At 33.9% G+C, this 17635-nt stretch overlaps 1 protein-coding gene across 1 annotated transcript; it reads right to left on the reverse strand.

Annotated features, from left to right (window-relative positions):
• Positions 1-310: 310 nt before the first annotated feature.
• Positions 311-16944, reverse strand: TYRP1 (tyrosinase related protein 1; the record flags this gene model as incomplete). The annotated part of the gene is made up of 7 exons (XM_081281255.1): positions 16557-16944; positions 14597-14919; positions 11552-11756; positions 7650-7817; positions 5554-5733; positions 1241-1387; positions 311-516 (listed from the first exon to the last, which is right to left on the reverse strand). Exons 1-7 carry the CDS (start codon positions 16936-16938, stop codon positions 311-313), a joined length of 1611 nt encoding a protein of 536 aa, XP_081137381.1. The 5' UTR covers positions 16939-16944.
• Positions 16945-17635: the final 691 nt, after the last annotated feature.

Genomic DNA, 17635 nt, shown 5'->3' on the forward strand with positions numbered 1-17635 from the left:
TTTTATTTATATTTAAAGCATAATATCTTATATAGTCAACCTTTGAAGCATGCTAAAGATCATCACACTATCCCATCAAATATTATAGAATTGGTTCAGCCTACTATTTTAAATAGAGCTCATAATTATAATCTATTGAAAAGAGTCCAAATTATTCTTCTCTGCTCTGAAGAATGATGCTTTAATCTAATACGTCTGTATAACAAAGAAAATAACAAAGTAAAAGAAAATACAGTTAATAAGTCAATCTACTATTTTTCAAACAGGATTTTCTCTGATACTAATGCATACAGGAATAGGTTTCTTGTTATCAGACCCTGGACTGATTAGGATTCTGGATTTTTTCATATTCGTCAGCATAGTGTTGATACTGATCAGTGAGGAGAGGCTGATTAGCTTCATCCATTTTGTTTCTGGCACGAATCAGACAAGAAGCACCCACAAAAACAACTGCCACCAGTAATAAAGCAGCAATTACTGCTATGGTAACAATCTCAGATATACTGAAATCCCGACCTATTTGAAAAAGAAAATGAGAGTTAAAAATATATTATTAAAATATTTGTCACTAAAACATGGGCAACTTGAATAAGGTATTGTTGTAATCACTTTAACAGAAATCTTCAAATTTAATTTCAATGGACCACATTGCTTAATGCAGCATTTGTAATCTGGAAGGCACTTTCTAACTTCTTTAGTAGTCTACAGTTATTTTCATTTATTTAGTTATTTTCATTTAGTAATCTACAGTTATTTTCATTGGACAGTTATTTTCATTTCCATTTTTAAGTTGAAGAAATGATGCTTGTTGAGATTTAAAATTGAATAGGAAAGTTTTGAATTTCAAAATCTCAGAAAGAAAAGCTTAAGAATATCTTGATCCCTCTTCATTTATAAATATAAGCTGACAACTCATTCTTCCCACTTAATGGAAATGAGATCTCTGACAATCAAACCTCTTTAAACATCAGCTTCTTTAATTGTGAAGCAAGAATTGTAATACTTACCTCAAAGACTTGTGAAGATTAAATGAGACAGAGTGCTGAATAATCAGCTCAAAAGCACATCAGAGTTCTCAATAAATGTTAAATTCCATCTCTTTATCCCCAAACAAAAGTCCAAATGAAAGTTTCATATTCAATGAAAAGGTTTGCTTCAGAATATTGTGATTATTTTACTTTAGAGACAACAAGCTTGCTTTTGGAAAATACCACATTAAAAATACATTTTTAACACTCACTTGGCCATTGAACTTCATAAGCATATCCCAGGTTGTCTGGAGCAGTAACAAACATCTCTGTGTTGGTAACTGGAGGCCAGAATGGCACCATATTGTACTGTCTGTTATGTCCAATAGGAGCATTTTCCAATGGGAATGTGGATATATCTAATATATTCCAAAGACAACTGGTTAATAAATATGAAGTTAATATTAATGTGATTATTATATTTTTAGGTGTTCAATATTAATAGAGAATGTAAAAATGTTTTTCATATTTCACAATGAATTAAGACATAAAATTTCACTATATAGAACAGAAAACTACATAAAACGGTTCACATGCTTTGAATGCACATAAACATATCATTTAATACACATGTAAAATCTTTATGAACAGAGGAATTTTAGTATCATATTATCTATGATGATTATAGTTATTTTATTTTTAAAATTATGGCAGATAATTTAAAATGCATAAAACATTTTTCAAAGTCAAAGAAAAGATACATCTATGACTTACTGTAGTGTCATCTGTATTTCAAATTTGAGAGATGATGTATTTATTGGAGATTGTCCTTAACGACAAATTTGTTTGATATTTTTCATTTCTTTATGTTTTCTTTTAGAGAAATCCATATTAATTCAGGTTTTTATTGTTATGAAAAAATAATTAAAAATTTTCATTAAGTTCCTGCAATATAATTTGCTTCATTCCCTCTCTCTTGTTTCTAAGTATAAGGTATTTATATATGAGGCATTTATATCATTAACATTATCATTCATTAGTGAACACATATCATTCATTAGTGAATTTCTTTAGGGATAAAAGAAATAATCGGTTCTTTGTGGCAAAAGGTTGTTCTTTGTTTTTATCTATTTATATGGGATTATAATTAAATACCAAATGGAATGTCACTAAGTGGGCTTGTGCAGGACACTAATGAGAATATATTTTTAAGGGCTAGAATATTTGAGAAGGCCAGTTGGATTTTATATATTCTATTTGCAAGATGTGTATTACCTCAACAGTTACTGTGATCCTATAAATCACATTGTTTGAAGAACAATGATCACTGACTTGGCAAGTGGTGTTTACATTTTGGCAACTTTATATTCACTGTGTTAAAGCTAATTGAATATTTATTTGATAAAACGTGCTGAGTGCCTACTGGTGACAGGCACTGGCATAGACACTGGCATTTTAGCTATGAAAAGGTAACATTCCTGCCCTCAAGGAGCTCATAATCCAGTACATTTTTAGTAGTTATTTGTTAAAGTTACACATTCAGGTTAATAATTCAGATAATTTTTTTTTGGTACTGGGGATTGAGCCCAGAGATGTTTTACACTGAGCTCCATCCCTAGCCCTTATTGTTCTTATTTTTATAATTTTGAGACAGGGTCTCACTAAATTGCTTAGGGCCTTTCTAAGTTGCTGAGGCTGGCCTTGAACTTGTGATTTTCCTGTCTCAGTCTCCTGAACCTTTGGGATTACAGGCGTGTGCCACCACACCTGGTAATAATTCAGGTAAATTTTCAAACTTCTCATTTCATCTTTCTTGTGAATCCTGACTTGACCAATCTCAACCTAATTCAGTTCCACCTGTGTGATGAAGTGAAATCCATTGGAGGAATAATAGTAAAAATAACAGTAGCAGCAACTGGATTGCCATGTAACTTCTCTATGTGAAAATCTTTCCAATGCTCCCCATCTCTCTTAAACTGAAGGATCTTGAGTTTCTGCAGTGTGTTCCCTCTGACCTTAGTATCTCTTACCATTCTCTACCTACTTCCTCTTCTGCTCCGACCACATTGGGCTCCTTTCTGCTTTTTTGTTTGGATCAATCTTCCTCCATGTATCTACATAGTACTCCCTATCTTGTGTTTTGATTTTGTCTACGTAGACTTTTACAATCAAATACACTATCTGTTTTACAATCTAATATAACATAGTATATTTACACTTATTTATGGTCATTTCTACCACCAGGCAGGTCTGAGTTTTGTATCCTACTTCTGGAACCTAGAATACTTCCCAGGAAATAGTAGGTGCTCCCATATAATGTTTGTGAAGGATTCATATGGATGTGTGTGATTACTTCATTTCTCTCATGGTTCAAGAGGTGAAGTAGTAATTGTTCTGGGAATGTATTAACTGCCTTCTGAGAAATGCACTAAACTTTTGGGCTACTATGTTTAAATATTAACTCATAATTGTCAGTTGGGAAAAAAGAGAGAGAATTGAATTATATGTTACACAGACCTACAATTTAGTAAATAGAAATTAATGCTATTGTAATTAGAGTTGGATGGTCTGTGTTGGACTATCTCATGTCTATTAAGAAAATTCCATAATGGGTATTATAATGTGAATGACTGTAATTTCGTTTGACTATAAAATATAATTGTTATCCCATTCTGATGTTAGTAATTAATTCTATAATCCTAAGAATTTGAAATAACCTTCAATATATTTATAGAGATCTTTGATACATATAGAAAGTAATTTCATTCTCTGCTCCTAGATTTATTTTCATGAAGAGCTCTTATTTATGGAAAATTTTAGAAATTCTTCTAATATTTTTATTTTTATTTCTCCATATGATAGTTGTTTTGACATTGCTTTACAAATTACCCTTTAATTTTTTGGCCACATTTTCTCAGGTATATGCTGGAGACAAATTTTCTATTTTTTATTTATAATACTTTTCTTTCCACTACTTACCAGGTAACTGAGAAACTTTATGCTAGGTATAGCTCAAACAAAGGAAGCATCAGGAAAATAAAATAAAGCTATTTTTTTTTTCTGGTTCATCAATGACTTTTGGATCTAGAGAACTTTAACCAATTGCTATTAATGTGAAGAAATTATTTTTCAATCAAGATATGAAAAGCAACAGAACAATTTTCATTACTGAAAGAAAACTCCACTTAAAGAGACTTGCCAGATTACCTAAAATTCTCCATTTTCTTCGAAAAGTTTATTAACATACATGGCATTGTAGATAAGCATAATTTATATACTGCTGGTTAGTTTTTAGAAGTATATGTTTAACAAAACTTGGGTTTGTTAATTCCTTACCTTGTTAATTCCAGTTTACTTGTTATTATAACAAAATAATACAGTTAAATATACACAAAGTGATAATTATGATTGAAAAAAATGACATTTCTTCTATAAGATACAAGTTGAGAACTTTGGAAAGTTTTGTTAAAAGTGAATGACTAAATAGATTAGGGAGTGGGCAAGATAATCATAAGGGGTGAGGGAATCATGGAAACCCAGAATGCTGTGCTCAGTTTGCATCACAAAAGTCTTATTGTCTTTTTTTTTTTTTTTTACTTTTTAGAAGCTGATACTGCAAATATTAGACACTTTGTTGTGATTACAGTTTTTTTATATAAATACTCATGAAATATGAAGTAGAACCCCAATCAATTAATTCATAATTCATTGACAACTGAACAATATTTATGTGTAAGTTGCTTGTTTGTTAAAAATTTTCCAATGCAATAGACTGTTAACCAACTCATCAATTAGTGGTACTGAGCAGGTTGGAATAGAGACTTCTACTATACACACAAACACATGCACACACATAAAATTAAGAACAGACAAATCAATGGTTAATTAACCTCAGATACCTTGTTTATGTGCATGATGAACTAAAAGCACAGAAGCCAAAATGTAGATCACTTTCAAAATATTAACTATTTGGAGTATTTTCATCTTTCAAAAAGTAATACAAGACTCTCAGCTGAGTAGGGATGCAGAAAAAGAGGTCTTTCTAATAATATTTAAACAATGCATTGACTGAAATGAACTTTTTAAAAGAGATTTTCTATGGTATAGTATAAAAATCAACATTAACTTTTTAATTTAATAAAATTTCAATTTTATGTAAGGGCATAAAATAAACAAAACTCAGAACTGTGGATTAATCAGGTGTGGAATATTTAGTTTGGGGGGGGGCACCAAAAAAGAGCTCTGTTAGGTTTTCCCATTTATGTTAAAAAACAATGAGAATATTGGTTGGAAAATATGGGAAGAAAAAGTTGGGAGACCTGATAATCATTTTTTCATAGCAAAAATGAGAAGGCATTATCTGGTTAGTCCCAATGAATAAATGTCATCTTAAAGTAACTATCCTGAGAGGCTCCTGCACTTTCAGAGTGACTTTGAATATCTGGCAATGGCTAGAGAGTACAGCTATTTTATTCTTATTTTGAAGGGTATTTTATGTGTGTCGAGTGCTAGCTTAAACTGATAACCGTGCCATCAGAGCAATCCCCTTCGTGGAGCCTGATAAAAGTATATGAAAGTGTCTCACCAGCATTATATCTCCTCAGCCATTCATCAAAGACAGCATCAGTGAAAGTATGCAGAAGGACAAAAATGGGGTCATTTGGAGACAAATGGGTTTGTCCTCCTGTCCCATTCAAGAATAGATGGGCCAAATTGTGAAGACTCCGAACAGCAGGGTCATACTTCCCTGTTGGATCACTGTAACCTAGATTTAAAAGTAAGTATGAGAACAGTAGAAAATGCTGCAGATATTTCACTTTTCAAATCAACAGCAGTGATCATGTAGAGAAACAGTTATCCAATGTTTTTCAGGCCAAATTTTGCTTTAATATAATAGCATGACTTCTCAGTTCCAATGGCTGATGACATTTGCTTGTTATTTCCAAAACTAGGTTAGTTTTAAACTAGTGGCATGACATTCTAAAGGTAACCTCTAGGTTATAAATAATGACCTACCAAGCATGTCAGTCAAAATTTATACAACATTCTATCTTGACAAGGCAGACATTGTTCTACATGAAAATAAAGATAGTAGAGATCTCCAGGTGTCACTAAAAATTGCTGACACAATTGGAAGAACACCACTTTGTTTGTCCTGAAACTTAAAATGCCAGATGTTACTTTTGTCTTCAACCTCAACTCTTTTTCAATGACTGTCAGCATGTTTATTTTTAGAAAATTATTTTTTTGTAGGGAATTTAATATGTCTCAGCACTTTCCTACCATTTCTGTACTAGTTTTAAACATCTGGAAAATCTACTGTCAAAACATTTATAGGATTTTTGATAAATATTTCACTATATTAAGGAGAAAATGAAGATAGATGCCAAGAAGATTGCAAATATAAGTGAAGAGTTATATGTGTTTGAATGGCTTGAAGAATGCTGTATAGGTAAAGCTATTCATTCATTTATTCATCTTTCATGCATTTATTCCTTTATATTTTGATAACAGGAAATATTTAAAGATTGTTTATAATGTACATAAAATGTATGAATTTTCATACGTTCTGCTGCCAGGAAATCAGTATAATTTATCTTCTATTAGGCATTAATAAAACAATCTGTATATTGTCTTAGAAATCAGTCTACTTAGTTTATAAATTCTAGTTTAGTCGATATATAGTAATTATCTAGGGAATCATCTCCAAATGATTGCATTTATGTAGTTATTAAATTTAAAACACACTTAAAGGCAGATAAGAATGACATATGATTTTGATAATAAAAGGGAAGAGAATTAATTATCATGTTTATTTATCAAGTATCTCAGATCACAGGAGAGAGACCTGTGCTCATTTTCTGAGTGGCAGGGTAGCAGAGCACATCCTCTAATGTGTGCAATGCTGTCTTTAAGGAAAATTTGAACAATAAGAAGTTTATATTAAAGTTACATGTAATTATATTCCTTTAAAAATTTAAATATATATCAAGTATGATTTAGAGTATCAAAATTTATTATTTCAAGACATTGGACTTAGAAAGTTTGGATTTGAATCTGTGTTCTGTTACTAAGTAGCTAATTATCTCAGGAAAGTCCTTTCACTTCTTTCGATTTCAGTTTTCTCAGCTTTGAGATACTTGAAAAATGTTGGTGAGCAAGAAAGCTCAAATTAAAAGTCAGAAGAAGATAAATCAATTTTTTAGAAAGTGTTTTTAAAAAGTTACAGGATGATAAAACCTATATATAACACGCCTAAATCGGGTTTTAGAGAATGTCAACTAATTGTTTGAAATTACTTTAAATTTTTATTTTGACTTATTAAAGAACATTGTTTTTAAAAAATAAATGTCAATTCTTGAATATTATTTGCCAGGGCTAGACTTGGATATAGTCGCACTTAATGGCCAGGTTGCTGCCAGAAATTTGACTTTAAGGGTTTTTTTGGTGTTTAAGAGTGGAAAATAATTTTCAGTGTCTTCCTCTGTAATTATTACATGGAGTTTCATAGTCTGACACTTCAAGAAGCTTCTTTTTTTGAACATAAAATTGTGAGTAAATGATACCAGTACTCATTTCATAGGAACTCACAGGACCAATATGCCATTCAAAGCCTTTTCAGAGAGACCTGATTTTGAACCTGGCAGCTTCCTCTCCAAAGCACCGATTTAGTTTACTTGCCTTCCACTGTGTTCCGGAAACTGTTTGTAGAATTGGAATAAAAAGGAGGTGTGTCAAATACACCAACTTCCAAGCACTCAGCGACATCCTGTGGTGCGGGAAGACGCTGCACCATGGGTCGGCCCACATTTCCAGCTGGATTTCTCCTGATTGGCCCACCCTCCGTGCCTGGGGAAAAAAGAGGGCAAACATTTATAGGATGGCCAGAGGTCTTGTCCTTACTCTCTAAACGTTCTGTTGTTATTGTTTGCTTGTTTGTTTGTACTAGGAATTGTATCCAGCTCAACTACTGAGCTACATCGTGGGTCCTTTTATTTTTTGTGACAGGATAAAGCTGGCCTTGAACTTGTGTTCCTCCTGTCTCAGCCTCTGGAGTAGTTGAAATTGCAGGTATGTGCCACCACCCCCAGCTCTAAAACTTTATGCACAGCATGAACACTGAAAAGTAGGTTTTCCTTGGTAGGAAACAAATTTTATTTTTTTTTCATGAGAATATAACAAAGTGAGAATTCCATAAAAAATTGGATTTTCCTGAAATTATCTCCCAAACCTAGATTCGGCAATAAATTCTCTCTCTCTCTCTCTCTCTCTCTCTCTCTCTCTCTCTCTCTCTCTCTCACACACACACACACACACACACACACACACAATTTCACACCAAAATGCCATTTGTTTCAAGTCTTCAGAGGCCTAAGGGGGGAAAAAAATCCCCAATCACTTTGTAAAGTAGTGTGCATTTCAATAAGTACACATTCTTCAGCTTTTTCTTCAATTAATGTGATAAATAATTCAAGTTTCTGAAGAGTAGGAACAAATAGGTAAACAAAGAGCTGTGTTACTAGGGATAGATAATATGATAGGAACTTGAAGGGAGTGAAGAAGAGAGGAAGGATGATGGAGGGAGAAAGAGAACAGAGAGAGAGAGAGAGAGAGAGAGAGAGAGACGATTTCATAAACAAGCGATTTATAAAGAACTCTGAAGGGTTGAAAAGAATTTCCATAGAACTAGGAGGAATTTTACTAAGCAAATCATTTTAGGCAGAGGAAATAATGAGGGGTCAAGCTGCTCTCTTCTATTTATACAGAAACCTTCTCAGAAGAACTCTTCTGTCCTTGCTCAGCAGTGTGCTCCTTGGTCTTCACAGTGCCTGGCATTTACAGCAATTGTTTGGTGTGTATTGTTGATTGGGAAGGCTCTTGATGGATGTAAAAAATGCTTGTTTGGAGAAGAGCCTTCCAGGAATATGTGGCAATAGAAGAGTATAGTGGACTGTGGGGAACAAAGGGAAGCTAGACCAGAGCCTTATTGTGGAGACATCAAGTAGCAGGAACAGAAAGTTATATTTAATTCATTAGGAAGAAATTAGACTGGTGGGAGGAGAGGAGATTGACTAGGAGCATTTTGCATCAGTCTGTCCCACTGGTCTCCAGAGAGAAAAATATGTGCCCTAAAGGGACAAAAAATATAATTGGACTGGGAGAGAGAGTATTGCAACTTCAACTCACATTCCACTTACTTTGTTCATAAAACTTCCTATATTGCATAGTAATTAACATAATTATTACTACCTGATGAATTAGCATAATGAACTTTATATAATATATAAATAAAAATACACCTATACTGAGATTGGAAAGTATATGTGCATTTTTATTGGGGTTACATCATCACCAAAATTTTTCCGAAATGACTAGTTAAACTATCAATCTGAGCTGATATTTTGAGGATTACTGTTTAGGGAGTTATCAATAAATCCCCCTTCCCAAAAATGTATGGATTAACTTGAATTTCTAAGTACTATATCCTAATTTTCCCTTGTGGAATTTCATAGTAAAGAATTTCGAGAGTAAAGAAAATATTTAAGGCTATTTATTTAACTGTCTCCAGTTATTTTTAAATTTTTTAAACATGAACAAATATTCACATCCAGCGTGTCAGAGTTCTATGGAATTTACAAGAATGAATAGAAAATTCTGAGTATTTGAAGGAAAAAATAGATTTGAGCAATATGGCATAAAAAGAACTATTTTTCATTTGATTAATCAAAGATGATATTTTAGTAGCTCGAAGAATATTACATGTCAATAAATCACTTTTTCAATCAACCAAGTGGAGTGCAAGAAGAATATAAACAATGAGATAGCTGAGGAAGTATTGATCTGATATAATATGTATGGGTTTCCTACAAGGATGATCAATGAAACCACAAGAATAAATAGGATTTTCCAAGAGGAAAAGTAGAGAGAAGAAATAATTGCTGTGAGGATTAAAGATACTAAAGCACACACACTATGAGATATATAATGTATTCAATAAAAATTTAGTTTCCCCTTTTCTTTTCCTTAGCTAATAAATAAAATATTTGGTTTTTATATATTGAACTGAGACCAGGGTAATTTTAAAGTTTGTTTCACTGCAAATAATTGTTAATTTGTCATAAAACTATGTCTTTGAATTTTGAGACTTGTTCTATTGATAGAAAACCTGTGATGAAAATAAAACATCTTCACTTTATTGAATTGTCCTTTTTTGGGGCACCCAATCATAAATATGATTAGAAAATGCCTGGAAAACTCTGAAGTCCAAATATAACAGCTTTGGTATGCACTTCCAGTTAATTTCTCTGCCACAGGTAGAATAACTCAGCCTGACAAAAAATACAAATTTATTTGAATTTTTAAATTTCCATAGAGGAAAATTATATTATATAATTATATATAGTTATATATATAATTTTATTATATAGTTATATTATATAGTATCACATATTTTTATTTCTATAAACAGCTAAATACTCTTTCAATGGTGAAAATTATACACCTATTTCCTTCTGTTCTATTTAAGGTTACTTTCTCTGTCTCTTCCTCGTTTTTTTTGTTTTTTTTTTTTTGTCTTGTTTTGTTGGAGTATTTTTGTTTTGTTTTTCAGTGCTGGGAATCAAACTGTTGCTGTAGAGGATTTTTTTTTTCAGTGCCTTGCACATTATTAGAATATTCTCTTTTTAAACTTATAAAATAATTTAACACTTAATGAAGGAAAATATGTGTAGAAAAATGTTCTGAATATAAATACCCATGCTTCTAGTTTTTATATGGAAGAGCAAATGTTCAAAATAGCCCAAAATGCCTGAAGAAGAAAAATAAGTTGGGGTAGGAGACTTAGATATTTAAGACCTAATGTTAATAGTGCAGAGATAAGTAATATCATCCAAGGAAACTCAAGAACAGATTCACAAATTACAGAAACTTATCCTGTGAAAGGAACATCAGTTTCCTGGAGAAAGGATGCTAGGGAAACTGGTCAAGAATTCTCTCAGGTTAACTTCAGGAGGGACGCAATGTGGCTCACTGGTGGGCAGCACCTATATGGTACCTTTCTTTTCTGAAAAATGTCCCCTTTATCACCTTTGGCTTTTAACTCTATTGAATAAACACAAATATTTTTGTGTTTTCTCCTCCTTTTCTCCCTCCCTCCCTTTATTCTTTTTTCTCCTCTCAGAGCATTTCCAAATCTTTTTTGCATACTTCAGATTTTCTTCGGAAATATTTCTGTGAAATTCCAACCCAAGACACATGACTACTAAGCAGAACTGCATATACTAAGAGGATTAATTTATACAACTGGCCATTGCTAAAAATAAGGAAGTTAGCAATATACTGACTGAATTAATCAAGAAAAATGATGTGAAGATAAATATCTGTTTCCTGGGATCACCTTGGAGGTGGCCTTGAACATCCCAGGTGCTCAGGTGAGGATCTGTACATGGATCCTCTATGGGGATAGTACCTTTAATTCTGAAGTCCTTAATGGAATGAAGGATCTTCCAGACAGCATGTTTACAGCATATTTAATATCTTTATCTAACAAGGAGTTCTGACTACTAGTTGTTACTGGAACTTACTGTTACAAAGTGTCCCCAGGGTGTCATAATCTTCCAAGGATTCACAGACCACTCGCCATTGAGAAAAGACAGAGTTGGGGCTTACAAGAGTGGAATCGAAGTTTCTTCTTGATCCCATCAAGTCATCAGTGCAGATATCACAGATGTTCTTCCCAGTTGCAAAATTCCAGTAGGGAAGGGAGAAAGAAGGCTCCTGCAACATTTCCTAGGTCACAGAAACTCTGTTAGTGTTCTCTGGCTCAGTTGCACTCTTCCTCTTTGTTTGTTTTACTCTCTATTTCTATTAACTCTCTTTAGCCACTAAGGAACCAGTTAGTGTCTCCTTGGTGACAGAAAGTCCCAGACAAGTTAAATAACTTAGTTAACAAGGCTTGCAAAGAATCCACATAGGCATGAAAGAGAATAAAATTAAAATCATCATGCAGAAATTTTTGTAAATAATTTGGAAGACAAACTTCTTTCCTTTTTTTTTGGACAGATATTCATATTTCTATTGATTATTCCAAAATTTATCCATAATAGCATCCACTACTTGACATTTACATCTTCTTCCATCTTCCTGTCTTTAATTTAAACATCATTAAATTGTAGTCTAGTTCCAGATTTTACCTTGAAATGTGTTTTGTGGAATCCCTATTTTTGTTTTGTTTCTATTTTTAATTGAATTTAAATGACTATAGAAAATTAGATTCTGGCTTTATAACAGGCCAAGATCTCTTTCACATTTACCTTATCTACATGGGCCCTAAGGATGTTTTGTTTTGATGTTTTGAGACACCCACTGCAGAATCTAAACTACCAAGACTGAGGCTTCTGCCTAAGAGACTCATGAACAAAGGAATGCTAAATAGAAGTAGAATAAATCTTTGTGCCTATTGTTCTTTTGACCAAAGATCTAATAATCATTTATAGCTTATCTTACATTTTAAAAAATGCGTGGGGGCGCTGGCTCACACCTGTAATCCCAGCAACTCCAGAGGATGAGGCAGGAGGATCCTGAGTTCAAAGCCAGCCTCAGTAAAAGTTGCACTAAGCAAGTCAGTGAGACCCTGTCTTTAAGTAAAATACAAAATAGTCTGGGGATGTGGCTCAGTGGTCAAGTGACTGAGTTCAATCCCTGGTATCCCCCCACCCCCACAAAAAAATGCTGAGTTAATTTACTTATTTCTCATCTCTTTTGGCCTTTGAGGAGTTCTGTACAGAGGATGAAATTTAAGTGCAAAATTGCCATTATTTTCTCTTACTTCCTAAGAACTCAGTACTTTATGCCTTTTCATTTTAAATCCCTTTCTAGGAAAACTTTTCTTATGCTTTGTTGTTTTAGAAGGCCGGAAGCTTTTCTAGGCTCCAAGTTATTGATCTCCAAGGGTCTGTAGTCCTCGTTTAGAAGCCATCATTGCATTTCACCAAAATTACTGACAGCTTCTAAGGGATCATTAAGAATCAGACTGTGGTTCAGCAACTGACATTTGGGAGCCAGAGAACATTCCTGCGGCATTTCAACTGTATAATACGCTTAAATTGTAATTTGTTGGATGCCTAATGCTGCTGGGTTTTAAAAATGTAAATCAACATGGTTGAAGTTTACCTAGGCAAAATTGAAGCTTTTAGATAGTTTCTAACTGCCCTTTCATTTTGGTGTGCCCATGGGAATTGAAAGCATGAAAATCCGGAGTCAATTACAAATGACAGATTTATCTACTCATAATCTACTAACTGTCTAACTTGTAATCAGAGCTATAAAGTATGATGTTTGGAGTACCAGATGAATTCATTTAATCACTCTCAAACTGTGTAAGGATAGACCACTTTAAAACAAATATATTTTTTATGTTAGAGGGTTAATTATCTCTCTTCTATCCATTTTTCCCCCCTGAAATAATGCTGGCACAAACATTCTGTAAAAACAACATTTCTATTTTCATATCATTTTAGGTTGATTTTTGGATTTTTACTTTGGGGGAGAAATTCATTACTATTATTTTATATAGGAAACAGGTGTAGCATATGGATTTCCTAGCTGAGATCTAATCATTTAAATTTTTAGTTTAAAATTACAATAATTTTCTCAAGAAACAGAGCAGTTGGAAAAAGGAAGGACAATAAATCATTCATGTTACCAGATTCTTTAGTGTGTTTTGAGTGCATTTGCTTAAAACAAAATAAGCATGAGATAACTATGCCTGACTTGAGGTCTATTTTATGCCAAAACCAAAACCCCCAGAGGTCTTATAATTAAAAAAAAATGCTTGATTGATGTGGGTTTTTTTTTGGGGGGGGTTAGAAATTGTATATTTAAGGTGTGTACTACATGATGTTTTTAAATATTTTTATACACAAACACATGCATATAGGTGTGTGTGTGTGTGTGTGTGTGTGTGTGTGTATATATATATATATATATATATATATATATATATAATGATTTTTATATTCAAGGAAATTAACATATCCATTGATATGATGTTTTGAGATAGGCTTCTGGTATAAGCCCGAAAGTGGTAGTTGGGAAAATATATATATTAATGAAATAAAATATATATATTAATGAAAATAAAACAATCTAAATGGAAACTTTTTCCATTATTTAAACTCTACATCATATTGGAAAAAGTCAGCAACTGGTATGATGAAGTACATATTCAGGACTCAGGAAGTGAGGAGAAAAAGTATATATACACTCACTTCATCCAGATCAAGAGAGGCATTTACTTACATTTGGTGGAGAAGACGTGCCAAATGGGACTTTTTTGTTTCATATTTCACTAGAGATATTTTAGCAATTATGGAGTCATAGAATATCTCCATATCTTTCATCCACACCTAAAGATGTCTTAATTGGCTTTGTTACTTGACAAAAGACCAAATTTAGTTAATATGAATTCAGTAGGGGAGAAACAACTCAATGTTACAGGCAGATTAATAACATAAAATTACTCTATCATTATGTATTATGGTGTTTTGGAAAATCATTGAATTAAAATGACTTCTAAACAGGGCATTTCATTTGTAAAGAACCTGAAAATTAAATGGCGGTATGCATACCTGCATGTCTCTCTCCAGCTGCAGTAGGTGGTACCTGTGCCAGGTAAGAAAAGCTGGTCCTTCATGAGAGAAATCCACCCCACCAAAGCTCTCCTGCCCTGCACCCAAGAAAGTCTTTTTGACTGAATAATAGTGTGTCCAAACAAAGTAGTTATAAATGGAAATGTTCTCAAATTGTGGTGTGTTGCCATCTGGTCCCAGTATTTCTTCTGATCTCCTGGTAGCAATGACGAATTGAGGGTGAGTTGTGCGCTTTGCCATATCCAGGGCCTGGACAAAGTGGTTCTTTTCTTCTGCACTTAACTCGAGAAGATTTCTCCTGACTTGAGGGATAAAAGATTGAGATATGAAAGCATTTGCCTTGAGGGAATGGGTAGAGAAGCAGCATAATCATGCTGTAACACACTGTGTCCCACTCACCCAATGATGGTTGTATGTGCAATATCTATGTTAAAATCTGTTTTCAGTTATTTTACACGTTGAGCATCCCTTATCTGAAATTATTAGAACCAGACATGTTTTCAACTTTGGATTTTGAAATATTTGGGTTTGGGATATATGTCCAAAAGACAGAATCAATTTCTTTAATGTATATCTTATAACCTGAAGGTATTTTTGACAATAGTGTTTTTTGAAGGGGGCGTTATCAGGGAATTGAACTCAGTGACATTCGACTACTGAGCCATATCCCCATCCCTATTTTGTATTTTATTTAGAGACAGGATCTCACTGAGTTTCTTAGTGCCTCACTTTTGCTGAGGCTGGCTTTGAACTCCCAATCCTCCTGCTTCAGACTCCTGAGCCCCTGGTATTACAGGCATGTGCTACCATGCCCGACTTGACAATAGTTTTAATATTTTTATTGCATAAAACAAAGTTTCATGGCATGTAATTTTCTACTTGTGGCATTATGTCAGGGATCAAATAATTTTGGATTTTAGAGCACTTCAGCTTTGGGATTTTGGATAAAGGATGTTCAACCTGTGTACTTAAAAAATACCCTAACTAAAACTCCTTCCAGCCTGTTTTGTTTCTTTTTATTTTCCTTCTCTTCCTGCTCTTTTCTTTTTTTTTTCTCTCCAATTTACTCTAGGTTTTTTATTAGCTTTCTCTAACTTTCCTTGTAGTTTCTATGATCCTATTATCCTGACATACTTATTTTGGCCCAGTGTTAGCTTTTTTTTCTTGGAATTTTCTTCTTTTTATCATCATAAGTCTTGTAAAAACAAGGTAGATAGTATTGTCCAGTGGTTAAGACCCGTGAATTAACCTGTGGTCATATTTTTGTGAGCTCATTTTTTCTTCTGTAAAATGTGGATAAAAATAATACCTGCTTTACAGAATTGTTCAGATCAAAGAGCACATGCATAAAAACAATTAAACCAAGTCTAGCTCATGATAAAGACTCAATAAGTATTCTGATAAACCTTGGTCCAGTGTCTAACACATTGAAAACAATGAATTACTCTGGCTGTTCCTATTTAATGCTTTGTTATATGATGCTCCTTAGGCTGCCCACCCAGCTTCTCATCTAAAATGCCTGGATTTTATCATTATGGTGGGAAATTTCTTTGTAAGCCAGCAGGGGTAGTTGAAGAAGCTGAAATATTAGAGCTAGATAAAGCTGAGTGTGAATTCCAGATTTACCAAGTGATAGACCTTTCTGAATCTCATATGTAACAATTAATACAAGTACCTTGACTCTAGCACAGTTTCTAGCAGATGGAGGTTGCTCAACAAATGGAAAGAAAATATTATTTGTCAGAAGGTCTGAGCTTCAATTCCAAACCTTTAAATCGAACAAGCTTCTTAATTTTTCTAAGCCTTAGTTTGTTCAATTGGGAAAAAAGCAAGGTGGAGTTATGATTTTCAGGTATTCCTCTAGCTCCAATAATTTTAGAATCTAGAAAGAACCTTGAGTCTCACTCAAGACTGCATCACAATTCCTATCCCCACTTACCTGTGAGAGTCCTCTGATTGCAGGCCGCTCCTCTCCACCCAGGACGGCAACTCCCACAATTATGTCCTGAGAAATTGCCATTGCACTGGCATGTCCTATTGAAGAACCTCAGGGGCCAGCCCTCCCGATCATCTCTGCCATCGTGGGGGTACTGGGGGCTGTGGGGTCGCGAGTCTGCAGTCACTGCCTCACACCTGCCCCTCCCTGATGAGGAGCCACAGGGGTCAGTCCCAGGCCCAGATAAAGGGGACAGGTCTGGGCAGCACACACCACTTCTCAAAGCCTCAGCAGTAGCACATTCTCGTGGGAATTGAGCCCAGGCCTGTTGAAAAATCAGCAAGGGGAAGATCAATCCCAGGCAGAAGAGGTTAGAAGCTTTCATTCTGCTGGAAGCCAAAGTGCAGGACATAGATCTGGTTTGCTGTCCTTAGCATAGAGGAAATGGAGGCGCGTAGATAAAAATCCAACTGAATAAAAGAAAACAAAATGGAATTATGTAAGTATTTCAAAGTACTTTTAAAAAGGGTGTGAACCCTTTCCAACCTACCTTATACATACCTTTATACATGCAAATATAACCTACCTATATACATTTATAGATAAATGACATTTCAAACACATAGTAAAATTAGGTATTTACCTTTGAAAAATTTATGATTTAACAACTATATCCACTATCCTAGTAATTGAACTTTCTTCATTCTACATTTCTATTTACATAAAAATTACTTATCCCGAATATATCTTATCAAAAGCATCAATTAGCAGGTCACCACATTTCACCAGTGATCTGAAGGGAGAATTGGGAGATTTCCAGCAAGTTAATTTCTACAGTTTAAAGTCCCTCACCCTAGTGGAGTTTTGATTAAAATGCACCCAATCTCCATAGAGCATCTCTCCAGTACCTTAAATTCCTGAGACGTTTCTCTGCCAAACTTCCCTAGGAGTTGAGTAGGTTTTATTTGCTTGTCCTCTGATGTCAGAGCTGTTAATTATATGTGGGTTTCTGCCCTGAAAACTAATCCCAGACCTGCTCTCCCAAACTGGGAGGGGCTGGTCCTCTTCTCCACCCTTCACTA

The sequence above is a fragment of the Spermophilus citellus genome, assembly GCF_964194105.1.
Source record: "Spermophilus citellus genome assembly, chromosome: 2".
NCBI lineage: Eukaryota > Metazoa > Chordata > Mammalia > Rodentia > Sciuridae > Spermophilus > Spermophilus citellus.